The following is a 23972-nucleotide window of genomic DNA, read 5'->3' as shown; positions in this document are numbered from 1 at the left end:
AATATTTTCTGTTGGGAAAATCAAAATAGCTCTTTAAAAATTCTTCGTTTAAAATTAGTGATAAAACAGTACATTTAGCCCAGTATTTGCACAAAATACAAAAGGTTTGAAAGAATACCATCTTGTCATAATCTGTCGAGTACATTTTTGTAAAGTTTGATATTTTACACAAAAACAATTACCCATCTAGAGCCGAACAGCTTTAATGATGAGTACACAAGAATAAGTTTAGATATAGTGTAGTTTTTTTCGCTTTCAAAGAAAGTGCAATTATTGTTTATACGAGCGTATTTACAAGTTTCTTTTGAAATTATATTTTCCATAACTGTTAACATTTAAATTTAACGAACTCTAAAAAACTTACCATTTTCCTTTTATATTTTGATAAGCAAAGTTGAATATCAACATAATTGTTTAATCAAAATGTGTATCGGAGATCAACACAACAATGCTTTATTTATATTGTCTAATTATTTATAAACGTTGTATTACTAAATATTCGGATATAATTTAAATTCAAAATTTTGGTTTAAATTTGTACATGCTGAACTGATCTTATATTTTCCTAGGAGCTAATAAGCAACACCAGCTTAGCTTATACTGTTCAGCCTCAAATTCAAAACAACACAAGTTAATATGTCAAAGGTTTAAATTCAGAAATTATGGTAGCTGTAGGTTTTCATAAAGATATTCTTATTTCGATATAAGTAATATTTCATATTCACGAAAAGAGGAAACAAATTATCTTCTATTATTATTTCATGCATTTTTGTACTACAAACACGCTTTGACAACTGTGAAAGTTTGCGAGTTATGTAGTTCGAGATAATAGAACTTGAGTGTAGTATATTATCTAAAAACAATAATAATAACATAACACCTTAAAATACGTTTTTGTTAAGACTTTTGTTGTTTATATTATCTTTTGTTTAACTGTTTACTAACCTGTTTGTATTTTACTCATTGAAGGTACTTAAAGAAAATCCTGATCTATAAACAGAATGAAGAGAAAGCAAATTCGTATGCGAAGAACTATCCGTAAAACGTCTGTGTTTGCCAATCACATCTATTGCCATACGGTTTAATCAGCTTAATTTTCGTTATTCTTTTTTGTGATATATTTGGTCAAGCACAAAGCTATTCTATCATCACATCGTGAGTCTGAAAAACGGATTGATTCAAACGCCGCAGAGAAAAACACGACACAAATACTTAGAAAACAGTAATGACATCAAATCATGTATTAATATTTTATAGTGTTTTTGTTGCTTTTTAGCTTAAGAATGAAGTACAGCATACATCATTGTATTTTACAACTTTCTACGGAGTTTTCTTGATTCATCCAGAGTGTTATATTAGAAATTATTAAGACCTTATTATCAATTACAAGCCTATTGGTACACCTACCAGCTGCTACGATGCAAGTTGCAGCAATCAACTCTTACTATATACTTCATACGCAAGGATCCAGTGAGTAAACCGATCACTACTTATCAAATGGAATCAAATCATTTCATTATTGACCGTTTTAGAGTCTGTTTTTAACAGTTTTCAGTCAAATAAAACCTAATACTGTATCAACTACCAAGAGCGTTATCCAAAAGTCTTTTTGTGTCGGTATGAATTATAATACAACAAATATGAGGTTATACAACTTGTTTCTTTTCTAGAAAAGCATCTGTTTGTACTAAATCTTTTAAGAATTCTTAATTTATATTTTGTTACATCAATATTTTTGTAGAGACTGTAATTTGGTAATGGAAAACGTACTAAATATTGCTAGTAAAAAATTACAGTCGAATTCATCAAATAAATTGTCATTTTCATTTGGTAATGACGGAAAACATTATTATGTAATTATTTTGTAATTTGGTAAGCATTCAACATCAAGTAATTGTATAGTTGCAGCTTTGAAGTAATCAATATAAACAGTCGCTTATTTTTTCATTTTTAAGAAAAATAATTATTTTTCTTCTTTTCTTTTTTAAAATTGGATGCCGAAAATAAAATATTTAAATAAAAAATGTTCAACCGGTTGGTTTGTAACCTAGACATAATGCACAGACTTAATGAAACTGAAAAATACTTATCGCAAATAGTTGGAACTTTTTATGTATGTATATGGCTTTCTCTACAAGGTAAGAAATTGATTCAGAGAAGGGCCTATCATAAAACCAGATATATCCTGATCATCCATCAAACATTCTCGATGATATCCTATTAAAGGAAAGTTCTAACAAAGTATTAATGATAATAGTCAAATACATATCTACAACATCAAACATGTAAAGTAAAGACACAATTGTTTTTACAAGATAGAATCTGACTTGATTTAGTCACCAATATTTTAATAAATTATCAATTCATATTAATCTTACCCAGTTATTCCTTTACTTTGGTAAGATTTATTTTGTGATTGTTAATTATTTAAACATGTTACTTATTCAATGCTTCAGGGGATAAATTGTGTAATACGAAGATGATAAGTGCACCAGGACTTTAAATGTTGTTGAAGTGTTATATTTGTATCATACTATGTTTTACTTAAATAACGATAGTATGATACAACAAAAAGGCAAACAGAAGTTTTGCAACTATAATTCAAACAATACACTCAAGGGACAGAATATTTCAAACAGTACAAGAATTTTAAATTTTCTATAAAATAATGACTGCCTATTTCATCATTTTAGTATCCATCCATTTTTCTTGTTGTTGTTGTTTTTTACTGTTGATGATAATAATGCATACATGTCACGAAATATCGAAACTTATAATTAACTCTATGTAGATAATATAATTTTTACTTCATTTTCAAAACATAAACATTTATTTCATTTCTGATGAGTTACGGATACTTAGAGCCAAATAAAATTGCAATATTTTCAAACAAAAATATAAATTGGACAATACAAAAAGAATTATAATGAAATTAATGTTTGACAAAAATATAGAAATTTGTTACAAACTTAATTATAAATATTCTGCATCATATCCGATTTTATACTTAATAGGAACTATACAAAACATGGAAATAGAAATTAAGAAATCAATATAATTACTGACAGTATTTCGCTTTAAAGGAAGAGACGCCTTGTAAACACATTTAAGCATAATTAAGTTAAACAGATAGCTTTTAATGACGACAAATTTGTATGGATTCATAAGCTCAAATTGTTTCTATGGAGTCTAGAGAGTTCCTATGGACATTGCGTTATTTCTGTTATTTTGAATTATATCAAATCATTGAATAATGGAAAATAAATTTGCTAGCGCGTAACTTCACCATTGTTTGATATTGTGCTATAACCGTATCTATCATTACAAAAGTTTAGAAACTTAAAAAGTGTGCTATATATTGTTTCCGTAAGTTAAGCGTTCTGTACGTCATGTTTATAAAATGTTGAAATTTAGTTAAGATTATATTCTGAAAACTCATTATAATCTAAATAAATCGTACTAATATTTAATACATATCAAATGAACTTAGAATTATGACAAAGGAACATTTTAAAGCAATTTAACAGGTCATTGTTATTTCATAACTTAGCACAATGTTGCTATAGCTTATGAGTGATTGTTAATCTCAAGATATAGAGTTCGAATGTTCTTTAATAATCACAATTCATATAATAGCAAATGAACGTCTGAAAATAAAAATAAAGAAATAGGAATATGATCTGTTCTTTAAGATACTCAAGAAATTTGTTATTTGTTATCTTTATTACTAAATAGATAAGGAAACAAATGTAGAAAGAATGCTACAGTTTTATTCTCACGGCTAATTCAGAAATCATATGGGATTAGTAGTTGGGTAAACTGCGGAAAAGTGGATAATAACCAAGAAAGCCGATTATGTGTATTCACCGCAGAGTAAGGACCAAACACACGTTACACATCGGTGTAAAACAAACGATACAAAAAAAATATTGAAACAGTAAAATATTTTTAACGACTGAACCGTACTATTTCGGTCTATTTAAATCAATCATTTTTTTTCTTTATGCAAAAATTAAAATATGTGCTTATAATACCCATTGTTACGAAAAGATGACAATCACCATAGATCATCTTTTGAAATTAACATTTGATTTCAGATTAACTTTTACTAAACCTTAAATAAACGCATTTATTCTGAAGGTTATTTTTTTTATTTTAAAACTATATATAGCAATATGTTAATATATTAATAGTCTTGTAGACAAAAGAATCATTTTAACTGTCGTCTTTATTTCCTTTGCTGTCAGAGACGTTTCCCTTATTGTCAATGTCAGATTTCAATGTAAAATCTTTAAATGGAGAATGAAATCATTTATGGCAAATGACCTTGAAGTGATGTATGTATTAAATATACAGGTTTGGTTCAAGGTTTTGAAAGATTATGTTTTGTCCTCTTGGAGAAATAGAACTGTTCTCTAGTACAACACTATAACCATCAACATAAGCTATGAGAGCATACTGACTGATAAAAAACAGCTCTACAAATTTATTTGTTTCAAATACCACTTTATTGTAAACTTTTCATTTGCTGTAACTAGTTGAAAACATTTTCTGAATATACATTCATTTATTATATTTAACAAAATATAATTCACTCTCACTGGGAGAGACATTTTTCCTCACATTTAGTTACGTTTACAAATAATCTGTAAATTAAGACAGTATTATGTCTGTTTAAAGCATAACAATGCTAAAAGTGTAAAATACCAAGAATTAGAACAGTAACAAAATAGACAATTACCCAGTTAGCTAAATAGATAGAGGGTTTTAATGTGAATCGGACAACTCGTGTCCGATTCCTGGACGGTCCAGGTCACTTTCGTTATGATTGAAATCTTTTCCACGACCATTACAATACCTCTGCTTTCTAGTAACGCCATTATTTGCATATAACATGGAAATTATTACTGTCATCTCGTATCTTTATTACTTTCCTTAATATATCAGTACAATTTTCTTAAGTTTGGTTTTCTTGAATAGTATGGCTCACATGGAGGCATGCAGCTTTAATTTCGTGTTTCTCTTGTGAATGTTTACACATAAAACTTGTGTCTTACCTTAGTTTGTCTCCATATAGTTAAATTGTGAATAATTAAATGTAATAAATGTCCGTCAGTTCAAATCCAATATACATATTAAATGATGTTTAATCCTTCACTTAATGTTCATAAATATAGTACGTCGCCCGTAATACGGTAAAGTTGAGCCATTGTTAAATTTTATAATAAAATTGTCATTGAAATTTAATAATTTATGTAATTTGTCAAAGCAAATTTTCGTTCAAGAACTAACTTAGTATCATCATCGCTTTCTTAAGTTCATTACTTATTTAATTAAATGGTTTATAATCATTGCATTATGAGGCAAATAGTGAAAAAAAAGAGATTTTAAAATTCACAAACATATCAACCTAGCATAGAATGAAAAAGTGAAAGAAATATAGTTTGTTTATTGTGTAAGATGTAATTTTATTTCATTTCGTATGCTTCAAAAACAGGTTTTTTTTCTTTTGCTACGCAACTGGTGAGAATAATGTTTTCGACGCTCACTCGATGAAATAATGTTTCAACTTACACACACGCGAAATATATCCTTTTGTGTATACTGCTCACTATGATGTTAACAGAGATTATTTCTGTTAGATATAAAGAAGTCTTTTAGATCCAATCAAGTGTTAAAATATTGAAAAGGCTTTTATGCTTAATTGCGGAAGATATTTATTTATCTTACGTCTATTTTGTAATTTGCGACGAAGACAAAAAAATGTACTTTTAAGGGTACTCTTACCTATCGTCATTTAATTGCTTTTAAGCTTGATACATTTTGACAATATTACTTTGTCGTATACAAGACTTTGACAGACGGTGGTCAATCGTGGAACTCAATATGTTTCCGTTTCTCATATCATATAAGTTCACATTTTTCAGTAGAAAGACGGTTAGTGATAACACTGATCTACATTCTGATTTTTGTTACTGGCAAAGAAAACAACGTACTAGTCTGCCCTTTACGACTGAAATATTAATTCTTCTGGAATTGTTAATAAAAACTAAGACAATATTTCAAACATGTCCTTTTTATAAACATTAAGTAATAAACCCTCGATTAATTTTAACGGCAAGCTTCAGTTAATAAGGTGCTTATTAAACACTAAATTGATATCTGGTATTGAATAAGACAGGTTAGACCTTTTAGCGAACATAATGCCTCAGAAATCGTTTGATTCAGTTTCGGTGGAAGATTGATTTCTTTCGTCAAAAGTAAAGACATAAGAAGTTCTGAACACTTTTATTAAGAATCCATAATTTGATACGATAATATTTGAAAGAAAACTATCTTTTTATTATCATTTTAAAAGCAAATAGTAAAATAAATTTACGTTTATTTCCGTGTGATTTGTGAGTTTCCAGAACATTTTGACACATGACTATTAATTATTTCTCAGTGCATTATGTTTTACTTGACATAATGACTATAAGAATGAATTAAACCTGCATGGTATCAATGCATTTTAATACATCTTATTTAGTTTTGTTGCGAAATAAAAGTCTCGTAACGTAACATTGATTACAATTTCCCTAACCTAGCGGTGTTAAGTACATTATTTTAAAAAAGAAGACAGGGGTCATTTATAAAGTTAATGATATATTTTTTAATTCAATAAATGAACAGAATGAACGATTTCTTTTCTTTAACATTTCAATGTTTAAACGTTTTGTTTGGTTCTACAAATTTGTTGGGTTTTTTCCACGATTATAAGTGTGATATAGTCTTTTGGATACTTCATAACTTTAATTCTTATTAACTTTATAATATGCAAATATGTTGTCAAGATCTACATTTATATTGAACAAAATGGACATGTTTATGTTTTAAATTCAACAATCAGGTTAGTTTACAGCTTTGTTTATTTAGCTTATGTTTCAACATTTTACAGAGTTAAATAAACTGCTCTATGTTTTCATTGAAATAATGTCTTTCTACGGTATGGACAATTAATCTCGTCATTTATACAATATTATTTGATCATAACGCCTTAGTTTCCAGCGTACTAGACATGACATTAAATAACGGTTTCCAATATTTTTCTCTCTTTTTTTTTTGGGGGGGGGGGGGGGTGGGGTGGGGGCGAGTCTGTCATAATTTGAATGTTCTTCAACAAAGCAATCTTGTCACGAATAATTTGAATGTCGTCTGTTAATAACGTTAGTGTTTTTCCATTTTCACAAGTGTTAAGGAACGTACCATTTCATTTATTTGAATATTGTGAGATATTTCAAATGTTATTCAATTAACACAAGCTTCTTGATCCAACAAATTTTTAATGTATTCTATAATAGTTTAATTGTTCTTTTGATATGCATTTATGTGGTTTGATAAAACGATGTCCTTTGTACAAAACAAAGCCAATATATACATTCTATTGTTCACTTTCGTTAACGAAATTTTCGTTCCAGCAAAAGTAACATCCGTTAATACTTAGTCTATCAGACAATTCCTTTACCTTTAAAATGATTCACACAAGCATTTAACATAATAGACTTCTATCATATTACACAGTTAAGCAATATCAAATTTTTAACATTCATATAAACAATTAATGTCAACAAACAAGAGAACTTGAATAATCATCCAATTTTCTCATGAAATACATACAACTTTATACAACTTGACAATAAAATTGTTTAGGAGAAACAAAAAAAATTCTATCGATTTTCCAGTTCTGATCATGAACAGCCTTAATCAAACCGAGCCTGCAACATATTCGGTGTACTTTTGGGATTCTGTTTTCTTAACTTGTTTCTTAACTTGTTTTTGTATAAGTTCTTATTACTTTTTAATCTGTCCCCCGGACACGAAGATAACAATTCAACAATTCCGTTTATATCTGTGAATACAAATATCAAATCATAACAGCCTCAACCTAGCTTTTGTATAATTATATATTTCCTTAAAATATTTAAATATCAAGAAGAAAACACTCTTTTGTTCAATTTTTTAAGATTTAAAATTTTGACCTAAAAATCCATTTTCTGCTTCCTCCAGTTTAAACCTAATCAACTTAAACTAGACACATTTCAAATTATCGGTTGTTTCGTTCTTTTAGCCCCTGATGACCTATCACATACGACGAAAAATGAGTAAATTGACCAAGCTAAGGTAAATGCTGTTAAAATGCTTGTATATATCTCGTATGGCTCGTGCTATATAATGGAGGTTTAAATATCCTGTATGTTATAATTGAGGTTGCATGTCACACTTAATAAAAAAATTATATTTGTATATAATTATGCTTAAAAAACAATTTTCAGACATCGAAAAATATGTATTATATGTACTGCAAATATTTGTGCACGTTATATGTAATTGTCATGTGGTTGATATTCGTGTTTATGAATATCATTTTTATGTATCATTTTGTCCTTGTATTTGTATATATATATCTTGTATTTGTCTGTTTACAGTCCGATATACATCCATTATCCCATATCATTCCTATATCATTCCATTTCATCATCTTATTATAACAACTAATTTCTCATATTTCATTTTGACATAATTTGCATGCCGGGCCTCCGTTTTTACAAACTTCTCGGAAAAACAATCTCACGCATGCGCACTTTGATATAAATATTTCTTTTGGTTTGCGCCAGAAATTGTTATCTTATTTATTTATTTATTTATCAAGGCGTATGTTTATGTCCTTACAGGTAATTGTTGTTATTCATTATGTTTCATTATCATGCATATTTCCATTGATCGTTTATGTATTTCGGATCTGTATTTATGCACTTTGATATAAATATTTCCCTTGGTTTGCGCCAGAAATTGTTTATCTTGTTTATTTATTTATCAAGGCGTATGTTTTATGTCCTTACAGGCATAAACGACCATTCATACATGTGAAAAGGACCATACGACATTGGTGGCCAGTGTGGATTTTTATGTGTGGATGGTATTTTCATGGTACGAATTTATTTGGGACGAAACAACGAACACAGACGGTGACGTAGGGAATTCCCGACTCCAGCCAATCAGAACGGCTTATATATTTCTTGTTTACTTCCGGTGACCGGGTACTCCCGAGGAATTTCATGAATATAAACAAAAGTTTCAACTAGTTATTTTTCTATATTTTAAAGAGCTCTAACATTTAATTAATTAAAGGTACCTATTCTTATTTATATATCAACGTTGGATCATTCACTTCTTCGGACCATTTAGACGACAACAATATATTTGTGGACTTTGAACATTTGTAAACAAACAGTGTAAATTCTTTAAATTCAGTGTTTACATATTTTTGATAAGTGTCTTTTTCAATTTAATTAGTATCAAGTGCCATTTTATAGTTATATTGTATAATGTAGATCTAGGTTGATTTTTTCATTTATCTATATTGAGTGGTGTAAAATCTTGATCAAGATCTACATGTGAAAATCAATTTTTGTTTTGAACCAGAGATATACATGTATATTATTATTTGATTTTGTATATTTTAGGTTGAATTCCACAAAGCCTTGTACTTCAGGCTTCTGTGACATTGATTTTTATCCTGTTGCTGGCTTTTTGAAGATTGATACAGTTTACAGACATGTAGACACAACATTTAACTATCAGGTGGTTTCTTTTCCTTCTCTTTCATCACAATCTTTTTCAGCTCCTATTCTGATTGTGTTCCAGACACAGATCACTCCTGCAGAGTTCCTTTGATAATAGGCACCAACATACTGAATGTTTTGAAGTCATCAGGAACAGAGTCAACATCATCTCCACTTTCAGACATCATATCTTCCTTGCCTGACATTGTCACCAAACCTGTTACTCTTCTTCATCATCAGACTGTCATTGTGAAGCCTTTTGAAACAACAACACTTGAGGGCAAGGTGAGACATATTGGCAACATGTCATCTGGTGTTACAGAGTCTACTGATTCTCTTATGTTGAATGTGTGCCCTAGATTGGTTAAATTTCAACCTGGTTCTTCTTTTTGCAGGGTTCCAGTACGTGTTTGTAACTTGACTGCTAGAGCTATTACCATTCATCCAAGAATGACTCTTTGTACTTTACATGATGTGTCTGTTGTTCGCACCATTGATCCTTCAGAGGGCGTTGCTGATAAATCCCACAATTCAGACAAGTCTCTTGATGACCTTGGTATTTCTATTCCCACTGAAACTTTAACTTCTGAACAGCAGGTTAAGGCAACTTCTTTCTTCAATCAGTGGAAGCATAAGTTCTCCTCTGGGCCTACTGATCTTGGTTCTACTGACTTGGTCGAACATGAAATCAATCTGTCTGATCCCACACCTTTTAAAGACCCTTATCGCCGAATACCACCAGGGATGTTTGAGGAGGCACGTGAGCATTTACGAGACATGATTTCGGCAGGAGCGATCCGTTAGTCCAAGAGTCTTTTTTCTTCCAATGTTGTGTTAGTAAGAAAGAAGGAAGGGTCTTTTTTATATCGATTACCGGAAACTGAACGACCGTACAATCAATGATGCTTATGCTCTTCCTCGCATCGACGAAACTATAGATCCTCTCATTGGTTCCACTATTTCCTCTAAACTCGACCTTCGCTCAGGTTACTGGCAGGTCCCAGTCAAAGAATCTGATAAGCAAAAGACTGCCTTTAGTGTTGGGCCTCTCGGATTCTATGAGTGCAACAGAATGGCTTTTGGTCTTACCAATGCCTCTGCAACGTTTCAGCGTCTGATGGAGCGTTGTATGGGCGAACTTCACCTTCGTGACTGTTTGATTTATCTCGATGACATTATCATCTTTTCTGATTCTATTGATTCTCATTTCACAATCTTAAACTTAAAGGGTCCAAGTGTGAATTTTTTAAGCCGCAAGTCCAGTATTTGGGTGACATTGTTAGTGCTGATGGTGTGAAGACAGATCCTGAGAAGATTGAAGCGCTCAAGACATATCCTGTACCTACTTGCCTTAAGGAGTTGCGTAGCTTTTTAGGTTTCTCAGGTTATTACAGGAGGTTCATTAAAGACTACGCACAGATCGCTAAACCTTTGAATGACCTTATTGGTATTCCTACCTGCAAAAGTTCTTCTAAGAAATCTAAAGTTCCTTTCAATTGGGGTCCAGATCAGCAGAATGCCTTTTGTTCTTTGATAGATAAACTTTCTTCTCCTCCAGTCTTAGCTTTTGCTGACTACAATAAACCATTCATTCTTAATGTTGATGCCAGTACTAGCGGTTTGGGAGCGGTTCTTTACCAGGTTGGTGCTGATGGTAAGGAGCATGTTATTTCCTATACCAGTAGGGGTTTGAGAACAGGAGAAAGACATTATCCTGCTCACAAACTAGAGTTCTTGGCTCTTAAGTGGTCTGTCTGTGATAAGTTCCATGATTACCTCTATGGTAATTCTGTGGAAGTTAGAACAGACAACAACCCATTAACCTATGTGTTTTCATCTGCCAAGCTTGATGCTACCAGTCACAGGTGGTTATCCTCCTTGTCTGCGTATGACATCAACTTGCGGTACAGAGCTGGTAAAGAGAACATCGACGCCGATACACTTTCTAGAATTCCTTCAGCTTCTTCTCTTCCTGATTCTAACATTCTCCTTTCAGATGCTGTCAAGGCTCTTTTGTTTTCTAAATCTGAAGGTCCAGGTCAACTTCTAGCCGTAGAATGTATTTCTTTTACCCAAACTGTTCTTTCTCTTTATCCCAGAGACGAGATCGAAGTCTGAAGCAGCCTTAAGTCAATTGATTGGAAGAAGGAGCAGCAAGGTGATCCAACACTTTCCCGTTTAGTTCAACTCTTTTGAAATTGGTCACAGGTTAACTGAACGCCAAAAGTCACATGAAACGGCCAAGGTTCGATCATTTCTGAAGGAATGGAGCAACCTTTACTTTAAGGATTCAATTCTTTATCGTAAAGGTACTTCAACTGGTGATCATGTTACTCAGCTTGTTCTCCCTGAGGATATGCTTGATTTAGCTTTCCAGGGTTTGCATGATGAGGCAGGACGTCAAGGTTGTACAAGAACGATTTCCTTGTTCCGTTCACGTTTCTTTTGGCCTCAGTTAGAACAGTATATCGAACACAAGGTTCGAAACTGCCCCAGATGTATCCGGAGAAAGTCATTGGATAAAACGACTGCTAAGTTAAATCCTATTCAGTCGAGTTATCCAATGGAAATTGTCTGTATGGATTTTCTTTCTCTGGAGATGTCTCGGGGTGGTTATGAAAACATCTTGATCATTACTGATCACTTTACTCGTTTTGCTCAGGCTATCCCTGCCAAGAACCAAACTACACATACTACCGCTAAACTTCTCTTTGAAAATTTTGTTTGTCACTATGGTTTTCCTAGTCGGTTCCATAGTGATCAAGGGCGAAAGTGAAGTTATCCGTGGGTTGTGCAAGTTTGCCAATTTTGACAAGACCAGGACTACTCCGTATCATCCACAGGGTAATGGGATGTCTGAGCGCTTTAATGAAACCCTCTTGAATATGTTAGGGACCCTGGAAGACGACAAGAAGGTCAATTGGAAGTCTCATGTTCCCGCTCTTGTCCATGCCTATAACTCTACTCCCCATTCTTCTACTGGTTATTCTCCCCACATTCTCATGTTTGGTCGCCACCCTAGGCTTGCCATCGATGCGTTTCTTGGCATCGAACCAGACAAATCTCCTGTCAAGGACCATTCTTACGTCTCAGGTCTCCAGAACCGACTAAAATTCGCATATTCTGTTACACTCTGAGAGGCCAAGAAACAAGGCAAGAAACATAAAAGGTACTATGACCTCCGTGTGAGAGAAGCGGAATTGAAGCCCGGGGATCGAGTACTGGTCCGAAATGTAGGTGTTCGGGGAAAATCCAAACTTGCCGATAGATGGGAAAAGGATGTGTACACCATTCTCAGCCAGCCCACCTCTGGAATTCCCATCTATGAGGTGAAGAAGGAAAACAGCAAGGACAGGTCCAGGGTTTTGCACAGGAACCTTTTACTTCCCTTTATGGGGATGCCTTTGTGCAAAACAACTGAGTCCTTATACAAGCCTGCTTCCTCTGACTTACATTCGGATCAGAACTCGTTCTCCAATCCCTCCTCTGATGTTTACATTACAGCTCCGTTAGATTTCAATTCCTCACTTACATCAAATATGATAAACAAGATCAACAAGGAAAGGCGGCGTTCAACGAACGCAACCCCCATATGACCCAGCAACAAGAACCAAAGTCCATCAAATGTTTCACAAAGCAATTCTGCCACAATACATGATTCTAACAATTGTATGTCAACTTCTTTTACAGGAACATCAAATAGAAAACAAGATGCCATGTCAGCAACTCAAACTTCTTATTCTGTTCCAAATAAAACATCTCATTCTATTACAGGTTCAGAATATGTCATTCCTGCACTGAGAAATCCATCTAAGGACAACAACAACAATTTACAGAGGCAGAAACGTACAAGAAAGAAACCCGGATGGATGCTTAATGATAACTGGAAATTAGATTAATGCTTTTTCTTTCGATTTATAGTCTAGGTGTGTTTCAACTTTGAAGTTAGGCGTTGTTCAGTAACTGATGTGTTTCGTTTTATGTTTTATACCATGTACCATATATTTTACCTTGGTAATTTATAAATGTACTTTGCAGTACTTTAAAAATAAAGGATTTATTGTTGAGAGTGCACCTCTTCAATGAATTATAACTTAAAATTTTGTTTCCGCGTGACATATATTTTTCGCGATTCGCGGCATATGGTATTTTTGTGGAACATGCTTGATTTTAAGGTAATTTGCCCGGGTATTATATATTTACCCACAGGTTGTAATTGCCTTCAGTATTTAGATTTAGTTATGTAGTACCTAGTAGTTTAGTTACTTTATGGTCTAAGCTTACTACTTGCAATGTCTGATTCAAGCTCTTCCTCTTTAATATTTAATGAATGTCGGGGCGACATTCCCCAAAGTTGGGAAGTATGTCATGTGGTCGATATTCGTGTTTTTGAATATCGTTTTTATGTATCATTTTGTCCTTGTATTTGTATATATATATATCTCTTGTGTTTGTCTGTTTACAGTCCGATATACAATCTATTATCCCATATCATTCCTATATCATTCCATTTCATCATCTTATTATAACAACTAATTTCTCATACTTCCTTTTGACATAATTTGCATGCCGGGCCTCCGTTTTTACAAACTTCCCGGAAAAACCATCTCACGCATGCGCACTTTGATATAAATATTTCCCTTGGTTTGCGCCAGAAATTGTTAATCTTGTTTATTCATTTATCAAGGCGTATGTTTTATGTCCTTACAGGCATAAACGACCAGTCATACATGTGAAAAGGACCATACGACATAATCATCAAAATATATGCATTCATTTCTTATGGAAAAATTTTACTTAGACTTAATAGAAAATAAATTTCTAATTACCTTCTTGATAAATCTTAATTTAAGCATCATATTTATGATATAAAACCATAAAAATTGTGTTACAGGATCTTTAATAGAATCTACTTAAATGAAACGCTGTTTTGCCTATATGTTAGCAAATTGTGATCTGTAATTTGAGTATTACTGTTGTTCAATATGGCAATTATTTATCCCCATATAGCTTAAGACGTCATCAGTTGTCTTAGTTTCCATTTATTATATTAAACTCGAAAACCAATGCCATTTTTCTATGCCCTGAATGGAAACAATGTGTTAAAGGAAATAGTATATAGTTACTGAATATGTAATTATGTGTGAAAATAACGTTACGAAAGGCGCCTCGTCCAGAAATAAAATGGCAATGCTCACAATACGCCTGAATTTTAAGAAACATAATAGTATGATTACAGATTATACACTGTGTATCGGTGTATAATTATAATGAATTGTAATAATGATTGCTTAACTTTAACTCATAGAAAGTATAGCATTCTCTATTACGTACAATGGGGAAAGTATTTGATATATGGTTTAAAAGAAGATAATTTGTTCATAAAGCATTGATCAAGAGTCTTTGTTTTAATTTGTAGGCAAATATAGTTTTTCTTTTTCTTTCAAATTTAACAAAAATATATTAGTATCACAGATGTAACGCCGACATTTGTTAAAACAAAAAAAAAACCTTTTATCTTTCAGTTGAATCCACCTTATAATGATATTGTATTTAATTTCTGTATGTTGTATGAATGTCTTTGACATCTGACTTTATAAAAAAGTTAAAATAAACACAAAATATAAAGATCAAAACAGGAATGTGCAGTTTATGGACCGCAGATTTCTAAAGACCTGTCTGTCTTTATATCAACCAATGTCTGTTTAACTTAAAATCGTACATACTTATAAGTGATCATTTTGGGTACATTATTTTATGCTTACGAAATAACTCCTGAACGTGTAAGAAAAATCAAAGTGAATGTGTTGAATCGACGGAAACCATTCTGATGAGTGTTTTAAAGCGTTAAACTATTTTGTTTCCCCTAATTTCATTTTTTAATTTAATTTCATTTATATAATGAAATTTGAAATTTCTGCATAAACAGTATAAAATATATCAAATTGAAACAGTCAACATAGGAAGGTCCTATAAGGCATAAACTGTTTTCTCTGACATAACGGCATTCAACATCGATATAAATACAAACAAGACTTCAAATCATGTTACTTTGGACGTAAACACCAGAAAATATTATGTGCACATTGCCCGATCATTTGATTATGTATATGCCTCGAACGATGCTATTGCAAACTAAGGAAACAATACATAGAAAAGGCTTAAAACTATAAAACAAATCTGCTTGCATGATACATTTATCACAAATTGAGACGGTAACATAATTATTCAATTTTAAACAAGTTGTACATTAAGACATTTTCTTTTCTATAGATGATTATTTCTTCATTGATTATTTATTGTTAAAAGATTATTTTAATTTAACAATTTATAAGTTACAGTGAACTGTTTATTTCAAACAAAATCTTATGAACAAAATATACTGGTAAAAGTCTAAAATATTTATATTTTCATTATTACCGGGAAAAATTGAGAAAAACTTTTTATTATGAAAACAGAAAATAAGAAAAAGTTATTCTTACTACAAGAAGACAATACAACGATGAACGTATTTCTATTACATTGTTTGCTTTAATTTTTCATGAAAAGAATAGTTAAAGCCGCAGAATAAACAACCAAGTTTGTTTTTGTTTGTTTTTTTCGTTTTTTTCTCTCCTTTTTTACATTTTAGCATTGGCTTTGGCGTTAGTTAGACAGTTTGTATCAGTGATTTAATACAGACAAAACAGGAAAGAACACTAGGACAGAAGAACGCCCAAGGTGACTGATATTATGTTACAAAATGAAAGGTACTCGTCCATTTCAACGTTTCATTGACGTGAAATAGGAACTTATATTTTCAGCCTACCAGTCTCAGAATACAAAAAATTATTTAAAGGAGTATTCACGGTACCTCGTAGTTAAAATAAGCGTACTTTTGTGAGAGATGAGAAAAAACAGTGTTTGCTAAATATATTCGTTTTCATTTTTTTATAAAAAGTTTCGTAATCGTATTATTGTTTTTTATTATGATTTAATTATTCTTATCTAATAGAAGTTGCAACAAATTGTTAAAAAAAACTTAGAAAACATTGACTGCCATATACCATTTGTACAGACACTAATCAGCCATCGAAACATTTTTTGAAAAAGACATTTCTTTCATAGATATTACTAAGTGCACCAATTACCAAAAGAAAATATAAGATGTTTAAAGCCGGTGCTAGGGGCGTGGACAGTAGTTTGCACTCGACGGTACCGTCCATGGGCAGGCTCAATCAAACCGAGCCTGCAACATTTTCAATTTTGTCGTGATGGGCTTTCTTTCGGGATCCTTATTTTCTCTATTTTACCTTGATATTTGTTTAAAGGGTGACGCGTCGTAAAACAGTGTCCTGTAGCAATTTTGGAGATTCATTTGATATAAAAATATTTCTAGACATCATTCATGCACAAATTTATTTTAGTGCAACAATTTCAAAACGACAATAAAACCAATTTGAGCACGACCTTCATCCTTCAATCTTGTTAACTGTAATTTTTATTCCTCCAAGACTGAACTGTATACATATTAGCAAGTACTTATATGTGAAATCAATCTTTAAACGTATTCAAGATATGACACGTTATATACAGATATAATCAAAACTATGACCTCTAGAGTGTAAATAATGATGGTGGAGGATGGGCGCCGCATCGACTAACCTATGCCAAAAGCTCATTTAAGCTTAAATTAAAAATGTTTTTTTAATTAAAACTCAGTCTGTTAGAAGTGTCACATGTTATGGTCAACTTAAATATTGCTCTCTTAGATATCCAATTTTCCAGATTTTATACTTACGACATCAGTAGTCGAGTGCTGTGTGACAATTGTACAATGTTTTGGCTCGTACTTAAATTCAGTGTTTTTTCTGTTTCTGCGGGATTATTGATTCCAATACTTTATTTCGTTAAAATGTAATACTGCTCAAACTGGAGCTAGGGGTGTGTATTAGATGCTGTATCAAAGTGTAGACTCAATAAGTGTCTGCAATTGATCAATTGTTAAAAATCTTTCCCTTTCACTGTGCTCAACGGATTTTCTGATTTTTGCAAGCTATTTTCATTCCGCATTTACCAGTCTCATTTTGATTAAATTACTGTTTCTGTAATTTAAAGGGTTAATATTATATATTATACCTCATTTGCATACGCCCTTTTATATTTAATATAACGTCATTCGGTCCATAAACCGCATACAGACCGGGGCGGTCCATAATTCTTATATGGACTGGATGACGTCATATTAAATCTTAAAGTTCGGGGTTTTTTGCCTGTTTAATTTGATTAACAAAAATTGAATAACAAAAGAAGAGCATGAATTTTTTTGCTGTATCGCTTGAAAATAATAATAATGAATCCGACTAGGGTTTGGGATATTTCACACACTGAACAAATAAATTATAGTAAAAATGTCAGCAACAAAAGGGATGAAAGGATTTAGATTCGGTATAATATAACAAATAAAACATGGCCTTTCGGGCAAAATGCAAGTTTACGGGCTGACTGGTCAGACTGAGGAAGGTATATGGCCCGAAGCGCAGCTGAGCTTAGCTTGCATATTGCCCTTAAGGCCATGTATTATTTGTTAAATATAGTCAAAGAGATTTCTTAACTTGCCATACTATCATGTTATTGGTTATGTTATGTCTAGTTTGGACTTATTGGTAATATTAAAACTCCGGTAGAAAAATTAAATTAAAACGTATACAATAATTGTTTAATTTGGTGTTAGCTTTCTACGTTCCTTACTACCAGTAATTCGATACTCGCAATAAACGTATTATTAATGTATCATTATCAATGTATCAAAATTATGTTATATCAGAAAAAAGCTGTGTTAAATAAGAGAAATACAGGACAAATACCGCGACTATGACATTCTAAATTCACTAGTGCTAAGTCTGCATGACTACTTACCTGCCTTCTTGCTTTTCTGCATTTCCATTTTATTCTTGTTGTAGAACAATTAACAGACTTCAGCCTATATCAAGATGGAGCAAATAATATGTTCTACAATTTCAAGCTTGTATATCGTATTTATTGTATTCTTGCTAATATTTTCTAGCGACAACTGTGACATTGACGGTGTGTATGATTGTCTTAACAAAATTCATTGAATTAAGTATTAAGCAATTAGTACTGGTATATATTTGTAATGTAATCATAGTATGACAGTATCTTAATATATCGTCATGCAATTACGTTTCTTAATGTTACCTGTACCGAAATTAGTTTCACTTAAGTTTAAGGTGCAATTAAAAAGGAATTAGTATTGTAATAACCATTTTCAATTTTACAATATTTCACATTTCTATAGGCAGGAAACTAATTAAAATTGTATTTTGAAACTTTGATTCCGTAGCAAATGCAAAACAATAAACATATAATCCAAAATCTTAAAAAAATAAGAAAGAAAATATCTAGATTTATTTTGCCGATGATTTATTTATACACATTTGATTATATTTGTAACTTGTATGTTTTTTAGATCTCCGTTACCTTTACTTTTACACAATTCACTTGATTTGTTAAATCGCGGCATGACATTTAGATAGAGAAAATTTCAAAAACACGCACATTCAAGATGCGAATGCAAAATAGTTTTTTTTTTTAATTTAATAAATGTACGCCTTTTGTGACAAAAACCCTGTCTTGTTTTAACGCTTTTGTAATATTCTGTTACCGGTAATTCTTGTAAAAGAAGAAAATTTAACAAAGATTTGTTTCAAGATCTATCTTTTTTCTATTTATTTACAAGCTTCATTTAGATGGAATTATATGTACATTTCTTACTGTTTAGCGGGTGTGCTTTTCAAATAATGTTTTACTTTTACGTCGAATAGACACTTAGTTTTGTCCCAAATAAGAACGATTACAAAATACAAATAGTGAAATACGGACTAAACGTCTACCTTTACGACAGCGGAAATGTCGCCTGCTCCGTTTATTTGATCCTGGTCAAAGACGGTAATACAGCTCAAATATGAAATCAGACCTCCTAGTAATAAGTACATAATAAAACAAAACATTTAATGGAGTAGTCCTTAAATTGATGTTTTGTCTCAAATCATGCTATAAAACAAATTAAATCTTTCACAATACACAGCAATTTTTATAATGTGTCTAAAAGGTTACATGCCGAAATGTACATTTGAATGTCATGAACTTAGTGTTACCAGTGACTAAGTGAAAATAACAAGAATTACGACTGTAAGATAATGCAAGAAATACAGACATGCCTTACATAATTATGTTAAATAAATTTATATAGGTACAGGGAGACAGGTTTTGAAACAATTGAAAATTTTCTGTGGTGATTTTAATTAACAAAATATATATACACAAAATATAACAAGAAAATGCTTCATTCGATGGACGCAACCACGAACAATTCAAGCTTAACAGAACCATCGACACGGTACCAAGCATAGAACCAAACAACCCAATTACAGAGCAATGAGGATTGCTTGGGGAAAACACGACTATGCATTTGTTATACAGTACGCTATAAACTTATAAAAATAAGATTTTTATAAAATTATCATTTTCTTAAAATCAATCAAACAATCAATCATTTTTACTGTGCTGTGCAGCAAGACATTATTTGTATTGTGAAATTGTCACTATGGGAACTGACAAAAGATTATATACCTTCGCTTTTATTTTTAAGAAGTTGTATGTATAATGAAAATTTATGGGTTTTTTTCAAACACAATTATTTCTACATAAACTATTATTTATACGTTGTACACAAAGCGTTATACCATTGTTTGTTCAATAATAATTATGTTTTTATTCAAATGCAAGTTCCGAAGTATTTTAATTTTGACAGAGTTTGACATGATTATAATTTATGTAAAATTTCAAAGAGCTTGTTCTGAGATAAGATTGATTGTTTGAAAGCAGCACTGTTCGTGTTCCTTTTACATTAAATCACTTTTTACACTAGAATATCTTCAAATAACGACTGTGTTATATTGACATTTATTGCAGAGAAGCAGCCACTTCCGACATTGACATAAATGGATTTGTCTGGTTGTGTAGTCTTAATATGAGTTACGTCAAACCGAGGACATATGGATCTATCTTAAATCTGAATGCAATAATAAATCAACGGAAACAACTATTGTAACTAATCACTTGTCAAGTGCAAACCACCGTCTACCCCCTTTAGCACCAATAAGAAAATGTTGAAATTTGAATATGAGATCTTAAATAAATTAAATAAATGTCTATGTTAAGTATTGTATTTCCATTAAAAATTGTTTTGCTGATTATCTCAGCATACGTCGTAATTATGTTTTGAAGTGTGGTAAATGTTAAAGTTAATTGATAATTTGTGTCATCCTATTTTATGTTCCAGTTAATATTTCAAAAACAATATTGGTTCAGTTTCATAAAAATAGTACAATCTATATTTATGAACAAGACAGCTTTATATACACTAGTGAGATCAGAAGTGTACTTTAAGACAAATAATCAAAGAGAACAATTAAGCTTAAATACTGTTTGCGAACAGACTGTATTAATGACGTTCTTGAAATCTTGCAAATCAGGTGAATTTATGAGGTAAAAGTCTACAATTGAAGGTCGTTTGAGAATTTTTAGATACTTTCAATATTTATCCCAATTTGCAAAAAAAACTACAGAACATTTTGTTTATAACATGGCAATCGCATTTTCTATCTTGTCCGCACTGTAAAATTAAAATAAAAATAAGTGAAAAAAATCAAGTTAATAATATCAAGAATTTATTATTATATTTTGACATAAAAATATTTTTAAACTGTTGCGTGATTATATGCATTTTTTATCAATGTAATCACATTTTATATAACAATAATATTATAGATAACAAGAGTTTGATAATTTTTCATTTCATTTCATTTTACCCATATGTGAGTATTTTTAGAATTACACTGAAATACAATGTGCTTATTCTAATGAATAAGGGCAGCGTTATGGCACACTTAAAATTATTTTCACCATTCCACATGGAGATATATTTTCATTATTGAGATAAAAACATACTAGTTTATTTTATGATTTCCCATATATTTGTTATATGGAAGTCTTTCTTCAAAAAGTTAAACAGCATTTAATGTATGAATCGCACCAGATTTTTTTGAGACGGAATGTATACTCTTCTGAAATTGTTAAACACTTTACTGTAGAACGAAACTTCATCAGTTTGAATGACAGCTCCACATACTGGTCACGTTGTACATTTTATCTTACCTTGTGTAATTTATGTTACAAGTTTCATTTAAAGGCAATCGATGTATTTAACAATTAATGATTTTCTTACACGAACAAAAGTATATTTTTGTCACTGAAAGGTATGGAATAAGATCAATGAAGATTGTTAAAGTAGCCCATGTAAACAGGATTCAGAGTAAGTGTGATCCCTAGGAACAATTGATCACAACAAAAGTAAATGAAAATTGCAGATCCGGTTTGATTGAATCTGTAGATGAGGGATAATGAAAAGTACAACCGCCATCACGCCCCCTAACCAAAGGACCAGAAAAATATAACAAGGTCATCTTTTAATTTTCAGGTGCAACATTTCAATTTTGCCGTACTGGACGTTCTCTCAAGTATTATGGTTATTTACAGTTTGCGTGTTTAATGAACAATAAATAGATTCCTTAAGTTAATGGATCAATTAGCTTTCTTGATGCTAACTTTATTTCTATCTAAACACAGACATTATCTGACAGAACCTATCTCCTATCTGCCAGTATAAATCAGTCCTCGAAATCTAATAATTTTGAAACTTTAATTTAATAAATGTAAGAGAATCGGTCTAGTTAAAGTATTGAGAAAAAACATTTTAAATTTCTTTAGTATTGTATCAAAATCATTCTATTCAATAGTTTGGATTAAATATAAAACATTCCTTAACATATAAATTTTAAGATTGAACGCTGGAAAAAGCGAAAATTAGACATAGAGGTAGACTGGCATAGCACGTACGGATATTCAAAAGGTTTAAGTTGATTTGGTATTTTCATTAGACAGCAGTTGTAAATCAATTGTACCGACCAAACCTCCTGGCAATGACTTTAAAACTAGTAAATCAAATTACGAAAGGTGACACCAATGTCCTTTCGTTGTTTATCATGTCTTAAACCAAAACATCTTTCACGATATACAGAAACATTTTCCAAGTCCATGTTTTCAAAGGCTATATGTCAGAAGTTACTTTTTTCTCATTAAGTATATGGTTTAATCTGACAATGACAAGACTTATGTACGCATCAAGCAAGAGAGAGAATTGTAACTTTCCTGAAAGTAACATTTAAAACTCAAATTTATATGCATGAAAATAGACAAGTCAGGGAATAACTGTATAGGTAAGGTATCTTCCAAAAAGAAAATCTTTTTATAACTCAAGGATTGCTTGTAAAGATATTTTGTAAAAACAGTGATATCGTAAGACAAGAATATTGTTTCATAGTTATATAAAACATATCATTGGTTCAATTTTGTTGCCTTGTTTTGCACTAGCGTAACAATTCAATAAATAGGGGAATAAATTCCCATTTATTTTATTTTAAATAAGGCCGTTACTGTGGATAACAATTATGCATCTAAAATATTTAAATGTTTATCAGTACATACTCCGTGATTATATTTAGTATACTCATAAAAACTCATGGCATGTTTTTTTACGATTATGATCTTTTAATGTAATACATATATGAAAATATTTAATTTTGAAACAGCCGAAAACTTCTTTTCTACCGTAAGAATTAGGATTTCCAAGCTTTATTACAAAAGATTGTTTGGTACCGACATTCTGTGGTTGCCGTCTCAATTAAATCATAGTTTATGTAACACATCAAATAACTAGTGTTTCAAATTGGTAGTTACTAAAAAGTAAAAGGCATTTCCGACATTGACGTAAGTGTTTAGTCCAGTTTTGCAGTCTAATTATAGAGTCTGCAAAACAGAAGACATATTCAAACAATTAAATTTTCGGAATATTATCATATACGAGGGATAAACAAAAATAAACAGGACTGGGACTGTCAATTCAAGAACTTTCAACCTATCACTTATTGTTATATATCATACTTAATCGGAAAGTAATATATATAGATATACGTTCAAGAAATAAATCAAAGTAGATTGTACAATACTTATACTTGATTTTAGATGAGTTATTCCCCAATGCCCGACACTCTGCTTTTACAAACTCAAAATATCCATGCTTTTGGTATGTATTCATAAAAAGTCAGGTATTAAAGTCATTTCAATTGTTATTATGTTGTTGACAGAATACAATTAAAGTAGCTTTGATGTAAAGTCAAAAGCAATTTTCAATATCATACTATAACATGGGCGGTGTGTATGATATAATATATTCAATAACTTTCAGCA

The 23972-nt window shown here is 31.3% G+C and overlaps 1 protein-coding gene across 1 annotated transcript in view; it reads right to left on the bottom strand.

Moving 5' to 3' along the window:
* LOC132725557 (golgin subfamily A member 6-like protein 22) overlaps window positions 1-9808 on the bottom strand; it is a 42825-nt gene extending 33017 nt beyond the window's left edge. Inside the window, exon 1 of the mRNA XM_060710693.1 lies at window positions 9733-9808. Within this exon, the coding sequence (XP_060566676.1) occupies window positions 9733-9808 (76 nt within the window). The remainder of the gene's footprint in view (window positions 1-9732) is intronic.
* Window positions 9809-23972: the final 14164 nt, after the last annotated feature.

This window comes from Ruditapes philippinarum, unplaced genomic scaffold, assembly GCF_026571515.1.
Source record: "Ruditapes philippinarum isolate M1 unplaced genomic scaffold, ASM2657151v2 ctg1354_1_1_1_1, whole genome shotgun sequence".
Lineage (NCBI taxonomy): Eukaryota > Metazoa > Mollusca > Bivalvia > Venerida > Veneridae > Ruditapes > Ruditapes philippinarum.
The sequence above is the reverse complement of the archived record's forward strand: the minus strand, read 5'-3'. Positions and strand labels throughout refer to the sequence as shown.